General features: G+C 46.5%; 1 protein-coding gene across 3 annotated transcripts in view; it reads right to left on the reverse strand.

The window, feature by feature from the left end:
- The window catches only part of CARD9 (caspase recruitment domain family member 9), a 354,115-nt gene that overhangs the window by 45,075 nt on the left and 284,496 nt on the right, over window positions 1-24,544 (reverse strand). For all 3 annotated transcript variants that reach the window (XM_086921021.1, XM_086921020.1, XM_086921019.1), the window contains 2 exons: window positions 2,047-2,172; window positions 1,231-1,416 (listed from right to left, as the gene is read on the reverse strand). In XM_086921021.1, the coding sequence (XP_086777147.1) occupies window positions 1,231-1,416; window positions 2,047-2,172 (312 nt within the window). The remainder of the gene's footprint in view (window positions 1-1,230; window positions 1,417-2,046; window positions 2,173-24,544) is intronic.

Here is a 24,544-nt window from a genome sequence, read left to right on the forward strand (position 1 = left end):
GAGTTTCGAAGGAGCGATGCGGAGATTTGGTCCGTGGTGATTTTGTTCCAGTTTCTTTGCAGGGTAGGTTGGGAGTGGTTGATGGGTTTCGGCTTGTTGTAGGTGAAGTGAACGCAGCTGTGGTCGGTCCATAGGAGATCCGTAGTGTGGCTGAAGGAGACAAGATTGCTGGATGTGAAAATGGGGTCGAGTGTGTGACCTGCGATGTGGGTGGGGGAAGTGACTAGTTGTTTAAGTCCGAGGTTGGCGAGGTTGTCCACGAGGGTGGCGGTGTTGTGGTCGTTTATCTTTTCAAGGTGAAAGTTGAGGTCTCCCAGAAGAATATAGTCTTTGGAGGGGAGCGCGTGTGGAGAGATGAAGTCCGTGATGTCTTCACTGAATTTTGCGCGGGGTCCTGGTGGTCTGTAGAGGAGAGTGCCTCTGAGTGTTGTTTTGGGGTCGATGTGGATCTGGAAGTGAAGGTGTTCGGAGTTGGCGAGGTTGGCGTCAGAGCTGGTTGAGATGCGGATAGATTTCTTATGGACGATAGCGATTCCTCCTCCTGTGTGGCTGGTACGGTCTTTGCGGGTGATCTTATAGTCTTCAGGGATGGCAATGGTGATGTCTGGTGCGGAGGAAGCATTCATCCATGTTTCCGTAAGGAAGGCGACGTCTGGAGAGAAGGTGTCTAGTAGGTTCATTCCCTGAACGAAGGCAGTGGTCAATGACATCAACCTCTATATTGGCTTTCTCCAAAGTAGCCTCCCTTTACACCAAATCAACCACCAGATGAAGCCGGATGGGTCCTGGAGATTGCGAGCTGAAATATTAGCAATATCATTTACTGTAAGCCCCCAAATAAACTAATCAACGACTGCTTCAAAACCAGACAACCAGACTGTGGAGGCACAGACACACAAACACCCTCTGAAAGTGTTCTACTCACTATCAGGGAAGGCAAGGATCTAGATTAAGTTCAAGCTGTAGAAACTAGTCCCCACTAGAAGCTAATCAGGCCCCAAAGTCTAAAAAAACATCTCTTCTGGCTGGGCAGCCGCTGAAGTTCAAGCAAACTGGGGACCCCGACTAAAGAACATTGAATCGAAGCAGACACATCCTTGACTGAAATTTAACTTGCACACCAGACAATATACACATTGTGGTATAACTACAACACTCAAAGTGACAGAAATGTGATACACATGACTTTATAAAACTATGAAATAAAAAAGAAGTGAGATTGCTTCATACCGAGGTGGCTGGCTCCAGCTGCTTTAATTTGGTCTCTGCGGCCAGGAGTTGTCCCTCTGTCCTGAAGAGCTGGATCTGCAGCTCGTCGCATCTCTCGCCCAGCTCCCTCAGCTGCTTGCGGTAGGAATCTTTGTCCTTCAGACTCTTGGAGTACTGCTGATGGAACTGCTCGCGCGTCAGGATCGCCTGGACAAAGGAGTACGTTTGCAGGTTTATTGGCAGATTTACGCCTGGGGAACTATCGGAGCAGTTCTTTAAAGACAGAACGCTTTTTAAGTCCAACCTTGACATCAAAGAATTGACTTCTAATACAGATTGCAAAAAGCAGGCAGTTTAGTTGAGAGAGAAAATGACTCTTTAAAGGATTTCCCTTCCCCCTAAAACGCTCACCTGGCATAACGTCATGCCATATCTCCTCCACTAGTGAGAAGCGCACATCCATGTGCCTGCTGTCACTGCAGTCTGGGAAAAACGGACCGCTTGTGCCAGGGCACAAAACAGAGCCCGATAGAGATCAGTTTCGAGTCCGCCTTTAAAAAACTGCAGGTGCTCAGCACCAGTGAGACCCAGCCCACTCAAAGCCCAGCCTATATCATTCATTAGGATTTGTCCCATTAATTTAATTGAGCGAACAATATAAGCCCAGGATGCACTCATTTGTTAAATGGAAGCTTTAGACCCACATTCATTTTATGCCATATGGATTGCTCGCGACCTTTGTCCTGTACAAGCTTGGCAGTGGATTTATCTGTGACCCTATGTACTACACAGTGCAGCATCACACACATCTAACATGGGTCATAACAGATTAGTTACCTGATCCCGTTCGATGGATACCTCTTCCATCTGTTGTAAAATGGCCTCGATTCGCTCTTTGTACATCTTGGAGTCTTTCCTCAGGGTCAGGCACTGCAGTTCGGCCACCTCCTTTTCTTCCATGTACTAAGTAAAAGCAACAGAACATCTGTTAATGTAACATCTGATTTGTCTTTGCCTCAAATTTCGTTATAGAATTATTCCCTTTTTTTTCTTTTTGCAGATTGATATAGCGCGTACTCAACCCATAGGTATTGGAGCGCTTTACATGAGCACCGGTACGTTACACAAGGGCACATTCATTTCTAGGTCTTGCGCCTAGCGTTGCAGTGTGCAGCATTGATCGCACAGCTAGACTTAATGTAGGGGCTTCAGGGGCTTCTGAAAGCTTGTGCGTGTGCTTTTTTTTTCGACGGCTGCAATTGGCTTTTGCGTGCGTCTTTATAAAAAAAGACAGCACACAATTGGTCAAAGGCGGGCGCATTGCTCTGCCCATGGCCTATTGGTGTCTTACGCGCAGCAGCGACATCTGGTTTTAATTATAAACATGTGTTTATAATTAGCGCGCATTCGCTTTGCGGCCGCACTCCCTCGTTCCCTGCTCCTCTGTGGTGCGCGCACCACTGGATTTGATTCCGTGCTTGTTTACCTGACCTGTCAGCAGAGAGGCCATACCAAGCGCCGCCAGAAGAAAGCGGTCATGCTTCTGTGCTCTTCACCCTGTATGTGCAGAGACACCCAGCCTACACAAACCTCAACCTCTGAAGCACCTGCATGATCCCCCCCCCGCCCCAAAAGCAGTCGTGTGCGGAAATTTACAATGTGAGAAACAGTGAGAGGAAGCGACTTGTCAAGGATCACACGGTTACGAGGCCAGATTTGAATACTAACCTGTCACGTGTGAGTTTGATAACAGTCAGTTCCTTTAGTGGGTATTAAACTGGGTTATTAAGCTGTACCTTTTCTTTTGCCACGTGCATGCCAGCCCCAAGGGCACGGCGTACGTGTACCCTTGTGCCAACACCCACCTGCTGCCAGACCTGGGGCGCAGAAGGGGCATTGATCGGTGCCTTAAAACAAGGCAAACTCCCAGTCTGAAATACTGTTCTTGTTCTGAAATGAGCTAGGTGAAGAACGGAGGGGTCTGTGTGGGGTGTCAGGTGTCTCTGGTGTGAAGCAAGGGGGCGGAGTGCAAGCGTGTAGTATATGAAAACTGCCCGGGAGAGGTGTCAGGCAGAAACCAGGTGAAGGCACAACCTCTCTCCTGAGGTTTGAAAAAATCCGGACAAGGCGCCTCTGGCCAATGAGATGCTGCGTGACGTCACAGCAGTTTGACCTTTCCAAGGCGCCACTGCTATATATCGTGAAGGCACAGACTGCATGGCGCCCGTCAAACTTGATCCATGGGGTGGGGTCTTGCGTGACGTCAGAGGTGTATTACTCAGCGCAACGATTATATACTCTTGACAGCACAAATTGCATGGGGGTTCCTTGAACATCGAATCCATAGGGTGTTGGCTCACCTTTCACACAATCCTCGTGCTCCTCCCATGGTTGGGCCCCGGCCCCCTGTTGCGTGACGTCAGAGCTGTATGCCCTGTGCCACTGTTCTATCCTCACAAGAGCACAGATTGCATGGGGGTCCCTTGAACATCGAATCCAAGGGGTGGAGGAGGAGTACTCCTCACTTTTCAAACGGCCCTCGTGCTCCTTCCGAGGTGGGCTCCAGCCACCTGTTGCGTGAAGTCAGAGCTGTATGCCCTATGTTTGTCCCCACTGTTATATACTCGGGATGGCACAAATTGCAAGGTGGGGGGCATAAACAATGAATCCATGGTGGGGGCTCACCTTTCGTGCCAGCCTCGTGCTCCTCCCCGGAATGGGCTCTGCCCCTCGCTTGCTGGGTTGGTTGTTGGGGTGATCGGCAGCCGTCGACACCCCAGCTCTGCTCCTGGACTCACAGCCACCTTCATGTCCCCACCACTGGCCCCGCGGGAAGAGCCCCCTCTGTGCCGTCCGATGCGCCCCCGCACTCCCAGAGGCTGGAGCCTGTGCTGCCTGGAGCAGAGCCAGGGAGGCTTCATCCTTCCCCGGGCTCGAAGCCCCGGAGCTCCGGGTGCCGGTCCAGGCACTCCCCGGTGCCCCCTCGGCGTTCCCCTGTGCACCTGGCATCTTCCACAGCGCCTTGAAGAACCTGCCTGGGCTTCACAATTTGAAAAGTCGCGGGTTGGCAGCCTTAACCCCTCCCACGCTGGTGACGGAACCATTCCGTCACGCCCCTCGGGTGGGCTGTGCTGGTAATGGAACGGTTCCGTCACGGCCCACTCGCCGCGCCTGCGCGGTGCTGATTTCGCGCCTGCGCTGCGCGTTCTATTGAGTGGGCGGGCCGTGACGGAACCGTTCCGTCACAAGCAAAGCTCACCCGAGGGGCATGACGAAGCGGTTCCGTCACCTGCGTCGGAGCACCGCGCCCCCCAGCACTGCGGCGGAATAGCCGCCGCAGCGAAAGGGTTAAGGAACCCTACGAGGGGGAGGTGGCAGGACTGCAACACCAATCATTCACCCGCCCCGGCACCACCTACTCCCATCCGCCGCTGCCCGAGCAGCACAAGCCCAGCCCGGATACGAGGCCGAAAGTGAAAGTCTTTTCCAACAGTGGCTTCAGGTTCAAGGAAGCACATAAAAAGTCCCATAGAGTGGAGCAGGCTTTGAACCCCAATCCATGCAGACATGGGGTGCAGCTGACTGCAACATGAAACTAGGAAATCTACCATTTATGCTTGAAGGTTTCGTTGTTATAACAGCTGTACGTGGTGTGTGTATGTGGCAGTGGTGGTGTGTGGGGGTAGTGCCGGATACAGTTTTAGAAGACGAAACTGGAGATTTACAAAAAATAAGCGGGATTTCTCTATATTTCTCTCATTGTCTTGTTGAGTCTGGAATCAGGTCTATAGTCGCATAAGCAGGGCACAAGCATTTGCAATGCAATAGGTCTCGCAGATACACGAGTTAAAGCTATTGTCAATGTAAATGACAATGCCTTTTATTTTTGTTTTTAAAACTAACAGGCATTGCTATTTGCAATGTCAATAGCTCAAACTTGAGTAAATGCGAGACCTATTGGATTGCAAATGCTGGTTTAATTTTTTTGGTAGGCACAGGGAGATTAAGTGATTTGCCTAGAATCACAGGATGTGGAGTCGACCCCGAGCATCCAACCTTTGTTTCCCAGCTCCAAATTTGGCAGTCTTCCCGTGAGCCCACATCCTCTCTCTTTCATCATCGATAATCAGCCTCTTGCTGGCGTAAATTAAGTTGAAGTTAAGAAAATGTAATTTATGTCAACGGACGCGGTGCAGAATATTCCGACTCTCGTATAAATACCAGCTGTGATGCATAATAAGAGCAGCAATACGCAAGAAGACAGACCTGTCTGAACTGAGAATGAGGAGGGAATTACCTCTATAAGGACAGCAGGCGGCGCTATCGGTTCATAAACATTTACTTTTGCGGACTCTACTTTGCACTACATTACTTAGCAATATTAGCTGTCTGGCAGAGCTGGTGGCATCACATAGGCTGGGCTGGGCTGGATGGCGGCTCACTCGCCCAAAGGGCGTGCGACGTGGTATGTTCAGGAACATAACTTACTACTAGGTAGTCTGGTTATGAGCTGTAAAATACTCTTAGCACTAAACAACTACAACTCCCTTTCTAGAAACTAAAGCGAATAATAACTTGTTGGTAGATGCCAATCTATACTGCATTTCTGCAGCTTCTAAGCACTGTAACTATAGGGACCGCTATTAACCTCTCTTATACTTGATTTCATTTACCGACCTCTAAAAGATGAAAGCCACGGTTGGCTTTATCAGGACTCCAATCTCGTTATGTGCACAGTGAGCTAGTTTGCAGGATGGCATGACTGGTTGAGCTATTCCACAGGATGGCATGATGCCATCAAGATGGCCGCCGGAGCAGGAGCTTGCTAAGAGCTCCTAGTGCTTGGGATCCCACTTTCTGGACTTATCCCTGTCAGCACTCACTGCTCCCTGTAATACCGAACACATGAAAGTAACAGGATTGTAACCAGCATCTTTTTCATCTCTTCCTACCTTCCCAGGCAAAGCTACCATCACTATCTACAACAACGGGATCCTCCTTTGTCAATCCACAGATAGGAACCTTGAACTACTCGACAATTTGTTTCCCACCCTCAAAGATCATATCTCCAACCGTCGGATCTCCTATCCTAGCTCCTCAGACTACACAACACCCCCCACCTCTAATCGCCTATCTAACTCTCCTATCCCAGCACAGCATCAGAATGACACGCACCTCTCCCCCCCCCCCCCCAACGCTCTTGTCACTCACCCACCCACTGTAACTACTACACACCCCTCAACCACAGGCATAGAGCACTCCTGTTCCTCTTCTTACTTTCTCCACACCCACCCCCCCACCCCCCACCTCACACCTCCTACTAGTCCCGCAGAACCCCTCACCGCCCTTAACTTATCTCCACTTCCCAGCAGCAGGATCATCTCCCACCCTATCTCCCTACCCACGCTCAGTCCCCACTTCCCCACCCTCCCAACTAGTCTCTCAGAACACACCACCTCCTTTACCCTATCCCCTCCTCCTCTCTCCCCCCCCATTCTCAGCCCCCACCTCCCTCCATGCACCTCCACCATCTCAAGCCTATACTCATCCCCCCAACTCGCCTTCACTGCCTCCCGCCAATGCCCTCACTTATACCACCAACCTCCCCCCTACCTCACCCACACCTTTCACCCCCAAACTCTCTCACCTACCGAATTTCATACCACTTACTAATTCCACAGAACCCTGCACTAACACTAGCGCACCCCTCCCCCCCTCACCAATTCCCTATTCAATCATTCACCCTCGGCTCTCTTCCCCCAACACCATCCCTAATCCCACACTGGACATTATTATCTCCACCCTCTTACAAGTCAAAGAAGATCTTCACACCATCAAAGAACTCCTCTTCATACACCCCAGACATCCCCCACCCACCACCACTTCCGCGCTCAACAAGCACCCCACCCGCCCCACTGACCCTCTCACTCAACACGCCCCACATTAGCTATCTATCCCCGCTCGCAATAACACCAACCGCCCCCAATGCGCACTCAATCCCTTCTCGGACCACGACATACACACCCTCCTCCGTTCATATGTCCCAGCTCCCCTAAACAACACAACCACCACACACCTTTCCATACCCACGATTCTCTCAAATCCCCTTAGGCCCCCCACACAAAACAACAGAAGCTCCGTCCCCAAGAACCTTAGAAAAGTCCCCCTCTCACTAGAACCCTCCACCACCCTCTTCACCCCCAGACTCAAATGCATCCTACTCAACTGCAGATCGGCCCCTAGACACTCCTCCGCCATCGCGGATCTCATCATAACAATGGACCTTGACCTAGCTATTCTGACCGAAACCTGGCTATCCGAATCTTCTACACCTATATTGGACATTCTAGTTCCCCCCAACTACCACATCATTAGACTCGACAGGAACAGCAAGACGGGCGGGGGAATCGGATGCATTTTTAGGAACAACCTCTCTGTGACTAAAGTCACTGTCCCCTCACTCACCTCCTGTGAACTCATCTGCCTCGAGATCACCAGCGGGGGCAAACCTGTATGCTCCTTACATGTCATCTACCACACACCCGGGGACAACCTCACCTTCTCCCAACAAGTCATGGACACGATTTCAACCAACTCCGGACGGCAGAACACTCAAATCTACCTGGGTGAATAGTCTTAAATCTTTCCTTATTGCGCTTGATCTCACCCAAATCTGCAACAGCCCGACACATGACAAAGGCTCTATCTTCGACCATACATCGCCAAAGAGGAACCTACCCAACTGGGGGCAATCCAACCCTGTGACTGGTCAGACCACCACATTATCACATTCTACATCAACGAAAAGGTTAAACTTAACCCGGTTCAACCCTCCAAACCCAAGATCTGGAAAAGGGACATGAAGAAGCTTAACCCCAACTCCTTGCCTTCCCACAGCAGCAGCCTCCTCCTTCCCCCTACCAGCGCCTCTGACGTGCAATCTCTGACCGACCTATACCTCAACTCTATGACCTCAATAATCAATGAAGCCGCCCCACTGCAACTGAAGAGAGCCTCCACCAAGATCTCGAACCCATGGTATGACGGCAGACTCAATGAAGATAGGCGTGCCATGCGAATGTTAGAGCGCACCTGGAGATCAGATCCCTCAGCATTGCACCTTAGAACGCTCAAGAAAAAGAGGAACGCCTACTTTAGGAAAATCAAGCGCTCGAAAACAGACTTCTTCAGCCTCCAGCTCGACCAAGCAAAAAATCGACCAAGAAAACTGTTTGAACTAGTCAAAACTCAAACCAAGGAACAACCTCTACAATCAAACAGCACAAGTAATATACCATCCTGTGAAGACTTTTCTGCTTTCTTTAAGCAAAAAACTAATATAAAAAGCGAACTCCTCAATGATGTAAACCGATACTCCAGCCCCATCAGCAGAACTACCACTCAACCTAAAAATAACGCGGCATGGTCGTCCTTCGACACCTACTCAGAAGAATCAATTAACAAACTGCTCGGCACCTTGAAACCCTCTAATCACCTCACAGACCCCTTACCTGCTAATGCTGTAAAAGACTTCACACCCCTGCTCCTTCCACTCTGAACTAAAATCATTAACAGTTCCCTACAACAAGGACTCCTCCCCAACTCCCTCAAGGTTGGACAAGTCACGCCTATACTCAAGAAACCTACAGCTGACCCGGCCGACCTAAACAATTTCCGCCCTATCACCAATATCCCCACCTTGGCCAAACTACTGGAAAAATGCGTACAACTCCAACTGACAAAACACATTGATCAGTTTGACCTCCTCAACCCTCATCAATCAGGCTTCCGAGCAAGACACAGTACGGAAACGGCTATGACGCACATAATTGATGACGCCCTCCAAATCCTTGATCACAATGACTCCTGCCTCCTCATCCTACTTGATCTCTCCTCAGCATTTGACACCGTCAAACATGAGAATCTACTTGAGCTGTTAAACACCAGAATGGGTCTATCTGGGACTGTTCTCAAATGGTTCACTTCCTTCTTACATAACCGGTCTCAGAAGTTCAAGATTAACAACGTGTTGTACTCATCTGTACCTGTAACATTAGGCGTCCCACAAGGATCTTCCCTATCCCCCACTTTGTTCAACCTAGTCATGGAACCACTCACCACCTTGCTTCAAGCATCGAATGTACACTTTCACATGCACGCTGATGACACTCAACTCTACCTCATCCCACGCATAGACTACGGAATTGTGGCTCTCAGCGGACTCCCCCTATCTATAACCGCACCACTAAGAGCCTCCCTGAACGCTGCAGCGAGACTGATCACTGGATCAAGAAAACATTCGCATATTTCCCCTGACCTAAGATCCCTGAACTGGCTGCCTTTTGAAACCAGAATACAGTTGAAAATTGCCTGCATGACACACATGGCTGTACACCACAAGTCACCCAACTACCTCACCCAAAAGCTGACTGTATCAGGAGGCTCGAGAACCAATAGAAGCTCAAAAAATCTCCTCCTGAAACCTCGAAGATTCCGGAAGGAAAAAACATACAAACGCTCCTTCTCAGGTATGACACACAGGATCTGGAATGCACTCCCTCCCGAAACGAGGCTGATCTCCACTGCATTTTTTAAGAAAGAAGTAAAAGCCATCCTAATGGCTAAATTCACTTGAACTCTATTTTGGTCCGATCTAAGACTTTACACCGACTCTGTATTAGCTGCTTATTTGATTATCTACATGTACTATGCTTTTATCTGACTGCAATCTTATTTTGTTACTCACGTACTACTTATTACCATTATTGTAACAAAAAGTCTGCTCAATCACCCTCTTGTTTCCCTTACCCCTTCTTTCTGTAAAGCGCTCTGATATCTGCAAAGATCTTGTTCGTGCTATATAAAACTTTGAAAATAAATAAATAAAATAAATGATTGGTTGAGCTATCCTGCAGGATAACATGATTTGCAGAGCTATCCCGCTGGTTGGCATGATTGGTTGAGCTACACTGCAGGATGGCACGATTTGCTGAGCTATCCCGCTGGATGGCATGATTGGTTGAGCTACTCTGCAGGATATATAAATTCAATCAACGAGAGAGAAAGGGTCAGAAAGCCACTCTTGTACCCCTTACAAATTATATATATACCAATCAACGTAAGAGTGTCAAACAAAGATAAGAAACAAAAGCAAAGACAAGAAGGGTTCAAGGTGTCAGATTTACTAGCACCAGAATGGATACCCAGTTAGTAAGGAGGTGAGATACACGTGCTCAGTGTAAACTTAAAAGGACCCTCAGGCCCCAACTGAAAGTTGGTAGCCAGTTGTCTTCATTGGGTCCCAGATAGTAGAAAAGAAATCAGAATTGGTGATTAGAGTGAATTAAAAAGAGTATGGACTACTCCTCAAACTGAAACAATTCTTTTTAATGAGAGGGTAGTTCTAACTCTATTAAAACCAGTGAAACAAAGCGGACTGATAAGTGGTTGTGTTAATTTGAACCATAAAGTCCTAATGATAGAGAAAAATGGTCAACATGTTTCTGCTAACAAGCCAAAGGTCAGCTTAGCATTCGTCAGGACCAAAAAAGTAATTCTCACTCCATGGTGGGCACACGCTAAGGTGTCCGAACCTATGGTGTGGGAAGAGAAACTATTACAACCTGATCTGTAAAAGTTCATGTAGGCAATTCTTCCTGTGGCCTCTCCGCATTATGGGAGACCACGAGATAGTTAGTTAATGGTGAGAGTGCCCCATGGGCTTGCGGCAGGGGGATTTCTTCACGCCCAGGCAATCGGCGGCAGCTGCCCCGACTCTCTTCGTACAGGGAAAGAACGTGCGCATAGGCACAGGGCCGTGGCCGATACTCGGTACAAAGGGGGCTAGAGTAGAGTTCTCAGTTACTAACAACTTCCAAACACAGGTGCCCGGAGACAGCGCGTGGACGCGGAGATTCTGCACCCCGCGCGGCATCAAAGACGAAGGGAGGAAGGCGGAACACGAGTCCAGAGAAGCCGATGTTACTACTCTGCAGGATGGCACGATTTGCTGAGCTATCCCGCTGGATGGCATGATTGGTTGAGCTACTCTGCAGGATGGCACGATTTGCTGAGCTATCACGCTGGATGGTATGATTGGCTGAGCTACTCTGCAGGATGGCACGATTTGCTGAGCTATCCCGCTGGATGGCATGACTGGTTGAGCTACTCTGGAGGATTGCATGACTGGATGTGTTATCTTACAGGAAGACATCATTGGAGGAGTTATCATGCAGGAAGCCATGATTGGTTGATCTACTTTGCAGAATGGCGTCACTAGATGGGTTATTCTACAGAGAGACATGATTGGAAGTTATCCTGCAGGAACTCATCATTTTGGTTGAGCTACTCTGGAGGATTGCATGACTGGATGTGTTATCTTACAGGAAGACATCATTGGAGGAGTTATCATGCAGGAAGCCATGATTGGTTGATCTACTTTGCAGAATGGCGTCACTAGATGGGTTATTCTACAGAGAGACATGATTGGAAGTTATCCTGCAGGAACTCATCATTTTGGTTGAGCTATCCTACTGGAAGAGTTATCTGCAGGAAGATGATTGGTTGAGCTATCCTACTGGGAGACATGACTGGAGAAGTTATGGCATGATTGGTTGAGTTATCCTGCAAGACGACATGAGTTATTGTTGCGAAGAACACAAGACTGAGGTCTTGAAGAATGGAGATGTAGTTTAATAAAGTAGACAGTACGTGGCCATTCCAGCAGCTCGTCTAGTGAAGTCTAACCGACTTTCCAAAAACGCTCTCCCAGAATGCCCGTGGCGACATTCTACAACAAGTTCTACGTGTAGAACAACCCACAACACATCTTCCTCCTTAACATCCCAACACTATAATATAATAAACACTATAATACATGGAAACAAACCGCTCCTAAAGAAAGTTAAAAGGAAAATAACATTTCAATAATATGACTTTTACATCGCATTACAGTACAGACCTCCATGGCAATAAAACTGAAAAGCACAATAGACTTGCAAAAAGTTAATTAAGGATATAACAACCTAATGCAAGTCAAATCATAAATACATGACAATCATGTAGATATTTAGGGAAAATTGTGTTCTTCATAATGTTTATCCTTCCATTGATAGGTGAAAAACAAACAAGATCAGCCACATTACCCAAATGCCCATTGTAAAGACTAGAAGAGGACTCGTTCTCAAGAACAGAGCGAGAATCTCCCGCACCCTCAATATTAGATCTAGATTGGCCCCACCCCGCCCATCCCACCTCATTGGCCTAATTCATCCTCCCACCACCTTCCAGCCTCCAGAACAGGAACCTCAGCAGGCCCCATCTCCAAAACCGCACCACCAGCACCAACATCAAGTCCTCTCTTGGCCAAGGCCGCCCTACTCTTACTCCACCATTCCCATTTCCATCCAATGTAGCGTGATTAGAAACTTCCACCATACGTGTGGTAGGGTAGAACCTAGAGCCCCTGAGGTCTCCTAATCTTCACCAAGTCACCTGCATAGAATATAACCGCCATGACATTATAAAGAGCATCAAACCTTACTTTGCATATCCCATGCCCTTCTTCCTCCTTCCTTCGCACCTCCTGCCTACCAGGAATCCTCTTACTCACTTCAGTTTTATCCAGTACCCACGCAGGGGACAACTCACAAGACGAGTGACTACCTCTCAACAACACAAATAGGGAGACTCATGTGGAAAATTGCAGGAAATTCCGTTCACTTCAAATTCTTCGATAGCCTTCAAAACATACCCCCACCAGCCAACGCTACCTGAACAATTTCCTTCAACATCTGGTTAACTCTTTCAACTATCCTGTTGCCTTCTGGACTATACAGAGCAACCATGAGGTACTTAATACAATGATCATTAATAAACTCCTGCATGGCATTGGACTGGAGCTGCACCCCATTGTTAGTGACTGTAACCTGGGGATAACCTCCCCTCTCAAACAAGGAGGACAGGAACCCTTACTTCAGTCTCTGTGTTGGGTTCTTTAAAAAATGTACACTCCGCCCACTTCGAGTAGTAATCCACTACTACCAAGGCATATCTCATACAAACTGGCAAGTCAAACATATCACCCACAAAATTCATATCCAACTTTTCCCAAGGGCCCTTAGGAAACTCAACCGGTTTATTTTGTTTTTGTTGGCCTAGTCTCTAGTGCCGATTCTGCTGTTTCCCTGCTTGTTATTTTTGCCCCGCTCACCATCCTCCCACCTCCCCGCCAGCTCCTCCCTCCTTATGGAGGCCGCTGCGCCCCTGCCATACAAACATGCCGCAGCTACACCGCCGCGCCAAAGGCAAGCCTGTCAGTGCCTACACCGCACCCAGTACCAGGAACCCTGTCCGTCACACTCCCACAGATACTACACCGCAGTGTTCTGCACTCTGGACCCCGGATGTAACAACTGATGCCTCGTATTACCTCGCTCCACAGCAGGACAATTCACCTGCTTCCGCTGCCGGTTCACCTCCACCCCAGAACGGACCACCATCGCAGTCACCAGTGCCGCGCCATCCCCGTAGGCAGAGACCTCTCTGGAACAACTCAACTGCATCCTGATCAATGCCAGATCGCTCTGCAAACACGCAACCAAAATCTGGGATACCATCTCCACCCTTGCCCCGAAGTAACCTTCATTACAGAGACCTGGATCACCCCAGCATCAGCCCCCAACATAGTCACCACAACCCCAATCGGCCAAAACGAAGCACTGCGACCACGGAAAACAAACACAGAGGTGGCATCACCATAGTAAACAAAAATTCAATCATCTGCACTACCACCGATGATGAAACCCCGCAGTTCATGGAACACATGAACTTTAAACACCACACATTTGACAAAACCACCATCAAAGGTACCCTTGCTTACAGATCCCCAGGGCCACGAACAAGCATTAGTGATGCCATCACTGAATTCATCACTCCGTTTGCTATAGATTCCTTAGAGACTTCAACTTCCACCTGGACGACTCCAACCAACTCCACCAGGCTCCTGGAACGAATAGACAAGATCAGCCTCAAACAGCTGGTCACAGACCCCATGCAAAAACCAGGACACTAGCTGGACCCGATCTTCACACCCAGCAACAGATAGATACAGCCACACCACAGAACTCACCTGGTGAACTACTCCATTGTACAGGTCACAAATCGCCAGCCTGCCCGCACCACCCTCAATTGCCACATCGCCCTCTTCTGCAGGTGGACCAAGGTCACCCAGCAACGATGAACTGATGCCCTCAACATCACCCAGGCCAATGTAACCACCAACCTGAACCAGGCAGTAGAGAATTTCAACACCTGGATCACTAGCGCTGCCGACCAAGTCACTCCCTCCAACCAAGCCAAAATGTAAAGATACATCAAAGAAGCCAGTTGGTACACCACAGAACTGAGTTTGTCGAAATGCAGATGCAAACATCTCGAAAGAAGATGGCACACCAGCAGAAACACTGACCGAGCTATCTTCGAGTCGGTCCTTAACTACTAACATCGCCAGCTCAAAGCAGCGAAAAAGGAAGCTCTGACCCACTGCATTGAGGCCAGCACTAAGTAGACCAAGGAACTCTTCACCATCGCCAGAGTTCACCTGCCCGTCAGCCACCAAAAACTCGATCCCCCTCTCCACAGGAACGCTGAGACACCCTCGCCGACCCCTTCTACAACAAGATAATCAAAAACAGAAACTTCCAACCGTAAACCACCTTCCTCAGCAGCTCATCTCCCAGGAGTACTGCCGCCGACTACCAGCTCACCACATGGGTACAACTCAGTACACCGAACACAACTACTCTAATGAACTCCATCCACTCAGGAGAACCCACGGACTCATGTCCCCACCTACCTTTCAACCACAGACGAGACAAGACCAGCCACCAACACAACATCATCCTCAACTCAATCGCCACAGCCGCCTTTCCCGATGCCTGGAAACCTGCAGAGGTCCAACCCCTCAAGAAATCCTCTGCGGACCCCAGCAATCTCCAGAACTACTGCCCCTTCTTACTGCTCATGTTTCCCGCCAAAATCCTGGAGAAGGCTATTAATCTCCAACTCACTGAACACCTGGAGAGAAACAACCTGCTGGACCCCTCACAATCAGGATTCAGAGCCAATCACAGCAGAGACAGTCCCGAATCCCACAGCAGACGACACCGCACCCCACTCGGCAGATGAGAATCAGCTGCCCTTATCCTATTACCTCTCCGCAGCCTTCGTCACCATCTACTACCACACACTCCTAGATCGACTGTGCCAGATCAAAATCAAAGATTATGTGCTTAGATGGATGGCATCTTTTCTCACAGGCACACCCAAAGATTCCATCTCCCCTCACCTTCACCCAACCAAAGCACACCCCCAGAGGTGGACCTCAAGGCTCATCCCTCAATCCAACTCTCTTCAACATGTATATGACACCACTTGCAGACATTGTCAGAACCCACGACATCATCATCTCCACGCCAATGACACCCAACCCGTCCTCTCCCTCTCAGTGGACCCCTCCACGACAAAGACCTATTTCCACAACTGTATGAAGAACATATCGGCCTTGATGAAGAACAACTTCCAGAAGCTCAATACAGACAAAACAGAATTCCTGATCTTCGACAGAAACACCTCCCTCTAAAAAGGACTCCAGGTGGCAATCGGAAGTCGGCCCCACGCCCACTCCAAAAGACCACGCCTGCAACCTCAGCATCATCCTGGACAGCAAACACTCCATGAAACATCACTCAGCGCAGTCTCCTCAGCCTGCTTCCATACTGTGCACAGAATTTTCAAGTGGCTACCCAGCAATACTAGGAAAACGGTGATACTGGCACTCATCACCAACCAGTTGGACTATGGCAATGCACTCTATGCAGGCACAGCCACCGAAACTCATGAGACTACTCCAGACAATCCAAAATGCAGCCAGACTGATCCTTAACCTGACCAAGAGGACCCACTTCACACAGCGCTTGAAAGAACTCCACTGACCTCCACTGGCTCCCATCCAGAAAAGATGTGAATTCAAACTACTGACTCATGCCTACAGAGCCCTCCATGACCAAGGTCCTGCTTACATGAACCACCGCCTGAAATTCCACCTACCACCCAGGAACCTCCCCATACCTTGCCCAGATACAGCGCATCTACTGCTGCAAAACTGGAGGACGCTCCTTCTCCCACCCCGCTGCCAAGTCTTGGAACACCCTTCCCCTCTACCTCCATACGTCACCACCACTGACAGACTTCAGGAAGGGAATCAAGACCTGGATCTTCGACTAATACCCACATCACAGCACCTGGATACCCTCATGAGGGACAAGCCGCACATATACCAATACTGTTGGATTGATTGATCAACTGGGCACAAAGGGGTTTGATAAACCCTGAAAGACTTGTTGGCCTGACCATAAATTATGCATTGACCAACCCACATGTCTACTTCATTGTCCTTTCCTGCCCACCAATAAAGATCATGCACCCTTTTTTGTGCCAGTCCTGCCAACATGACCTTGGGGAGCAAGATCTACTAATCTCTTCTTAAGGATACTTAGAGGAATTAACATTTCACATACAGCACCAACTCATTCACAATGGACAACTCATCTTTGACTTTGAAAAAAAGCCAAATATCATCACCTAAATTCCTTTCCTGAGGCCAACCTTTGGTAATGAACAGTCTTACTTGACCTGACAATTGTCTTTCTCAGCACACTCCTTCAACTCCTCATACAAAATAGTTTTTTGGTAACTACCACACCATCCACTTTTCCAACAACACATTCAACGTCCTCAATCATATTCTTGTCACCATTATTCTTATTAAGACAGAAAACCCATCCTAGCATTTTTGGTTCCAGGAATGTGTTTTACATCAAAATTTAACACAGACATTCTTGCGAGTAGCCTTATCAACCTAGGACTCACCTTACTCAAATTATTTTCAGAAAGTAAAAATACCAATGGTTTGAGATCCGTTAGAAGGGAAAACTTACATCCCCACAGATATGTTGAAAAATGTCTAGTCGCCCACACACAAGCCAAAGCTTTGCGCTCGATAGTACTACAATTACGCTAACCCCTACACAACCGAGTAGAGGCATAAGCTACTGTAGACTCTGTCCACTCCACCGTCTGTGACAGTACTGCCCTGAGACCAACCCAACTAGCATCAACCATTATCCGCATCGTCTTTGGATGAAGTTAATTCAGTAATATTTACAATCAACTGTTTCAAACCTTTAAATGCATCAAGTTCCTCAGCCCCCCCAAACATTCAATCCCTTTGTGTAAAGTTTCCGGAGGGGTTCAGTTTGTAAAGCAAAACTCTGTATCAATCTGGAATAATATTTGCACAACCTTAAGAAGGACCTTAACTGAACCTTATCTGTAGGTGCCAGGCTTTGTTCAGTCACCAATTCAGCGTTGGTTTAATACCTGTTTTGGACTAAAAGTGTCCTAAATATAATACGTCGGGAGCCATGAAACACCATTTCTCTCTTCACGGTCATTCCTGGTATTTCCAGCATACCCAACACATCTAAGTTTTTCAAGTGATCCTCCTCATTCTTAGTGAAAGTTAAAATATCATCTTGGTACGCCAAAACAGGACTATTGTCTCCAATGATTTAAATATTAATTTCCAAAAGACTAATACAGTCGACGCGGAGCCGAAAGGCAAGTGCAGGAAGCTGTATTCCCCAAAAGGCATGTTAAAAGTGCTTAAAGATCTGGAATGGGCACACAAATCTATTTGCTCTCAGGTCAATAGTAGAGAATACCTTAGAATCACTCAACTTTGCTAACATCACTTGGATTTTGGAAAGGCGAAAACAATCCACTAGAATGTTTTCGTTGAGAGCCTGAGGGCCACACAGAGCCTCATCTCGCCATTTTTCTTTTTAGAATCTACAATGGGGGTAACCCACTCTGAAGAGGCAACAGGCTCAGTGACTCTTGCTGAAATCATTTTATCTAAATTATCCTTCAATTGACCCCTTACACTTCATGGAACATTTCTCACTTTGTGCACCACTGCCACAGCCTCTTTTTTAAAAACTATTTTGAGTGTGAATCCCTTCTCCAACCCAAGACAAACTTCAAAAAGAGATTTATGTTCCCTAAGTAACTTTATTATAGTTAGGGGTTGCACCACAGGAGCCACTAAAGAGATCGGACACTCAGTACCGGTCTGAGCACCATACCAAATGCTCCCTGATCTCTCCACACCAAGATATTGTATCCTTTGACCACCACATAAATCTTAATACTGATGGATCCTCCTCGAAATGTCAACATTTCATCTGAAAAAAAAAAAAACATTAAGCCAATAATATGACCACCAAAAGCGATAGTGCATATGTCAGGAGACAACAACTGGAATGAAAGACACACCGAATAGTATATTTTGTCGGTAACAATAGTGATAGGAGACCAAGAAACCAGAGTGATTTTTAGTTTTGTCACACCAATTCAGACGTGACAAATGGGATCCCCACCTATCACATTGCTCGGATTTGTTTCCACCATCTTGATGGACAACACAACCCTAGAGTCTAATCTTTCTGCTAACTCAATGTAAGAATGGGGTTTCTCTTTCTTCACAAACCCAACCTTTTGCACACTCCTACACACTTTTGCAAAATGCCCCAATTTTTTACACTTCAAACATAGTTTGTTGGCCGCAGTACAGTTTTATCATTGGCCAAGTGGTAGCTGGATCCACACTTGAAGCATGTGTTGGTATTACTGACAGATCTTCCACTTTTCCTTAAATCTTTTTCAAGCAAAGTGTGAGATTTGGCTGTGACTGTGACTGCATACACCTGTTCAGTAGCTACATTGCCCTTGTTCAAGTCTGGGTCCATCTTTCAATTCCTCTGGCTATCTCTAGTGTTTCCTGGAGATTATATTTACGACAGCATAACAATTTCTGCTGGATACGCTTGTCGAAACAATTCACCACAATTTGCTCCTTGAAATAATTAGCCAGGTTACCGTCAAACTCCAATGTTGAAGGTAACACCCTTAAGTCAGCCTACTAGTTATCTATGGATTGGAACTGTGTGTGTCCTTGTAAAAAAAAAAAAAAAACTATGCCTTCCTACAATAATACTGGTATCATTTTTAAAATGATTGTTTTAAAGCTATTAATAGCTTCTGTGTATGTACCCCATTCTGTGTCCGGAGGGAGAATAGCTGTGGGTAAATGGTTAAAAAATGTGTTGGCCCTCAGCACCTAGGCACTTGTAAAGTTGTGCAAATTTCCTTCTTGCATTTATCTTGATCCCATCAATAGCAGTTAAATAGCTGTCAAGATTTTTACAAATCACTATTTGTAAAAGTAGAAATACCAGGTAAAGAAAAATGTGGTGCGCATTAGTAATTCCACCAGAACCAGCAACTATGTACACACACCCCAACAAAATGTCATAGATACAGTAGACAATGGAAAGGAAATGGAGTAGAGTGTCAACAAAGCATGCCTGTCGCGGAACTAATCCTCTGGTCTAAATACCTGAAAAGAAGAGCCAACACGAATACAATACAGCATATTATTCAGGCAAAAAAAACTCCTTGTCCATGCTGAAAGGAAGGTCGACACTCAGAATGCTTATATAATCCAATTTAATACTGACTTGTTGAAGTCGAGCATTAATTTGGATTACATACACATTCTGAGTGCAGACCTTCTTTTCACCATGGAGAAGGAGTGTCTTTGGATTTACAGGCGCCCAGAGGTGGGACACCCCATACGGCACTGCCCATGGTCAGGCACCGACCGGACGAGCTGTATTGGGAAGCAAAAGCATATTATTCAGGCATGCATTCACGAATAAAAATAGGAGGCCATGCCCATCGGCAAGGAAAAGCAACAACAATGCCTCATAATGACCTGAAAGTGCAGAAAACAACTGTGGAACAATTCAAATGATATATGACGGCCAATCACCGATGACAGGCCAATAACGAAGCAGCAAGGTGTGCCTGTCGCTGCAAACAGGAAGATGGTACATATAAGGATGTATAACAGAAAGGCGTGCCTATCGCCAAAGACAGGCCAATAGTAAAGCAACAAGGCATGCCTGTTGCCGCAACCTGAAAGATGTGATAGAGATAAAGCCCAAAATATGGACACCAAGCGTAGATGACGAGCATTCATGAGGTGATTCGGACACATGGCCTGCAGAGTGCTCACCAGGGGAGAATGTTTTGTTACAGAGCCTGATGAAAAAGAGTGCGCTGACAGGGTGGCTAACAGTGAGTGTGCGGGGCTGGCTCATGGTGAAGGCTCGACATTGAGCCTGGCACTCCCAGTGGACATTTTCCAACTTGCTTGCCGACTCATAGCATTCAGCTTGTGCACACATGCCAGGCACCCCCAATGGGTAGCTCCCAATGTGCTCCTGTTAGACCTGGCATCTTTGGTGTGGGTTCCCCTGCATTTTTGCCTTTGCCTCCTGTGTTTTTACTGTGTGTTGGATTTCGTTTTTGCTGGTCTAGATGCTTTGGGCACTTTGCCACTGCTGATCAAATTGGCAAATGTAAATTGTGTATATGGATTGGTCTTTTCGTGATTGGCTTATTTGACTTACCACTAAGTCCCCAGTGTACTGTGTGTGAACGGGTCTGTAAGTCAAATGCTGATAGTGGGCCTGCAGCACTAATTGTGCCATCCACACAAGCAGCCTTTCAAAGAGGTCGCAGTCCTAAGTTAGGCCCAAGGTGCCCCTGTGGGCAGGGTGCAGTGTATGTAGGACATGTTGTGATGTGTGCAACATGTCCAGATAGTGAACCGCAGTGAATTTTGCTTTTCACTTTTGAAAGGCTATCTGTCCCATGGGATATAATGGGAGTTTATTTATAAAATCTTATAAATATAACTTCCCATGGGGACAAGATAGGAAGGTAAAGTTGAGAATGCCTGAACTCCAAATATAAAGATGCATCTTTTAGTGAGGATGATTTTTACATTCTGTGTTGGAAAATACCACTTTTAGAAAGTGGGTATTTTCTTCCTTAGCCATCCTATGTGCCTCTGCTAGGTTTGTGTTTTAACTGTCTGGATTTGGAGTGACAGGGTCTGGGGATGTGCATTCTGTTCAGACAGCCACTTGGGGAGGTGAGGTGTGTCCTGCCTTTCCAGGATGAGTCAGGGCTGGGCTGCATTCAGAGTAGGGGGGAGGATATTTATTTCACACCTAATTGGGCATGGTCGGCCTTTGACAATGCGGTCTCCACCTTCTGCCGGGCAGCTGCACCAGAGAGGACCGAACTGGTTTTGACTGGGCCAAGAGCTTCTCTGCCACCAGAGAACAAATGATTTTGTGCTATAAAAAGTGGAGCACAGAGACCCAGACTTTTGGAATTCAAGAAGACCCTCTGCCACGAAGAAAAGCTGAAAGTAGCTGGAGGAGAAGTACTGCCCCTTCGCCATGTGCTGTCTGGTGTTGCCCTGCAGTAGCTGTTTCTGTCAAGGAGAGGAACTGTGTGCATATCCTGCTTGACAAAGTATCACAAAGGGCTTGAGGTAGAGCTTGCCCCCTGTTAAAGAAGTATTAGGAACAGCAAAGACTTCACCATCCTTCTGGGTACCGTCTCTGGAACCGCTGGTTTCAGTTGCAGCAGAAGAAAAGAGAAGCTGACTCGGTCACAGAGTCTGTTGCTGGTTCCGTGTCCTGAAGGCACCTGCGCAATTCGCACTGCATTCTTGGTCCGTAGCGTAAGCCTTGGCCTTACCGACACCATTGGATGACCGTCACCGAGCTGCTGCATGCACCGCGCCAGGAGGGCACTGCACGCTGCATGGCTTGCACTTCGCATCGCCACCACGCCGGTTACCCCAACTGACTCGCACCAATGTGTCGGCCACAACAAGAAAGGTACGGTCTACGAGTCTGTTGATACTTTAGCTGATTCAAACACGCGTTGCTTGGACCCCAAGCTTCACTTTCACACAGCACTCTCTGATCCTTCATTCAATGTAAAGCAAATTTCATCACATATTATGCATGGAATTGTCTTTTTATTGTTTTTCTTTTGGTTTATCCTTTTTAGGTAATTATTTCATCATTACCCTCCTTTCGTGTATTCATTTCATGTTTTAATGTACATATGCCCAATGCATTTCAAGCAATAAATGCCCTTCCTCAGGGGACTTCGTTCTGAAAGAATAACAATATGTCGGTACATTCTCACAATCATATTTTCTATGTATATAAATGAAGCATGAACAATCAATGTCTGTCCTTAATTTTTAAACCTTATACCCCTGTGATAGAAACCGTGATCCTTATCTTTTGACACGTGTTTTACATTTTACAAAACCAAGATGCATGCATACGTGAACTACCCTTCACTGGGATTATCACTGACCTTCTCTCTAACGTTCTTTAGACGTATGCATCTGAAAAGTAAATGAACCGAGTGTTCAGATAACCCACACTGTCAAAATTTTTCACTAACGCGTTTAAAATCTATGAGTCTAAGTCTACTTTTTGCTTCTTACCGGGTGTTTCGCTATCCAGCGTTTACCGCGATTCCTTCTCCCCGCCGGGTTCGTGTGTGTTTTGGCGTGCGTCGCTCTATCCTTAGTACTCTATGGTCTGATCGCGTAATTAGGTGACGTATGACTAAGTGAGCAAGCAAACTAGAAAACGGACGTGTTTTGTTTATATCTGATGCTTTCACGGCTGACGTGTGTGTAAAACTCGATTTTAATGCAAAACTGTGCAGTGTGACTAATAACGTTTACTATGTTTAAATCAGTTGAAATATTTAGGTGGTGATAAGAATCGAGTTATGAACAGTAATGATAATCAATTATATACAATACGAAAGCATAATTCAACATAATTAAAATATACTTAAAGACATAATTAAAGTGCATATATATCTACTACATGTCTTCCAGTCACATCAACCTCCATGTACAGCTTGTGTTCATCTTTAACAGTCTATATGAAGCAGCTGAGTTCCATCCGTTCATTTAGTCCTTTCGGATGTAATGTACATAAAAAATTCATCCAAAATGTTTCTCTTCTTAACAGTAAGTTATTCGTGTCTGTACCCGCTTGTGGTTTTATCATCTCCAATATACAAAATTTAAGTTGCGAAGGATTGTGCCTCGCTTCATTGAAATGAACTGCCACTGTGGACTTGAGATTCTTAAGTCTGATATTACTCTTGTGCTCTGTAAGCCTGATTTTTATCTTTCTCTGAGTTTTGCCCACATAGGACAATCCGCATGGGCATCTTAGCATGTATATTAAGTTGCTGCTGTCACATGTTCCTGTTACCTTCAACTTAACCGGTGTTCCTCTTGTAGGGTGGTTGATAACATTCCCTTTGATTATGGCTGTATAGTTTCCGCAATTGTGGCATGGCACTGTTCCTTTGTAGTTATCCGTTTGTGATGTTTTTGGATGTTTAATGAGCTCTTTAATGTTTTTGGTTCTCTCGTATGCAAATATCGGAGAATTTGAGAAGATCCCTTTGAAATCTTCCTCCAACGCGAGTAATGGCCAATGTCTTATGATGGTTCTCTTGATGTTATAACTGCGTGTTGAAAATTTTGACACGAATACTGATCTTTGCTCATCTTTTTTTGTTTTTGCTGATAATAGATGTTTTCTTTGAAGTTTGTCCGCTCTCTCTGCAGCGGCATTCAGAATGGGTTCCGGATATCCTCTATTTTTTAATTTAGTGAGTGTTTCTAGCTTGTGTTTCTTGTATGTTTCTTCTGTTGAGGCAATCCTTTTTATTCTTACTAGTTGCGAAAATGGTAGGTGTTTTTTCAGTGGTGGTTGGTGGAAGCTTTTATAATGCAACAGATTATTTCTGTCTGTACTCTTCGTGAAAACACTTGTGGTTAATTGACCTTCCTCATTCAATATAGCCACATCCAAAAATGTGATTGTCTTTCTGTTGATGGTGTGTGTAAATTGTATTCGCTCATTGATCTCATTCAGCTGTTGTAATGCTTCCTTTAAGCTTTCTGTGCTTCCCTTCCATAAGATGAAAATGTCATCAATAAAGCATTTATACAAAATTAGATTGTTCTGCCACATTTGATGACTCAGTATGTTGTCCAGCTCAAATCTATACATGAATGTATTAGCGTGCGTGGGTGCCGCACAATTTCCCATGGATGTTCCCGAGCATTGTACATAGTACTTGTTTTTCCATGTGAAGTAACTATGAAATAGGGTGAAATGAATTAATTCCATGATGAATATTTTTAAATGCTCACTTTTTTCTTCATTCACCAGAAAACTTTCCACAGCTCTTATTCCCAGATCATGTGGGATTGATGTGTATAGGGATTTTACGT

Source organism: Lissotriton vulgaris, chromosome 5 (genome assembly GCF_964263255.1).
Source record: "Lissotriton vulgaris chromosome 5, aLisVul1.2, whole genome shotgun sequence".
NCBI lineage: Eukaryota > Metazoa > Chordata > Amphibia > Caudata > Salamandridae > Lissotriton > Lissotriton vulgaris.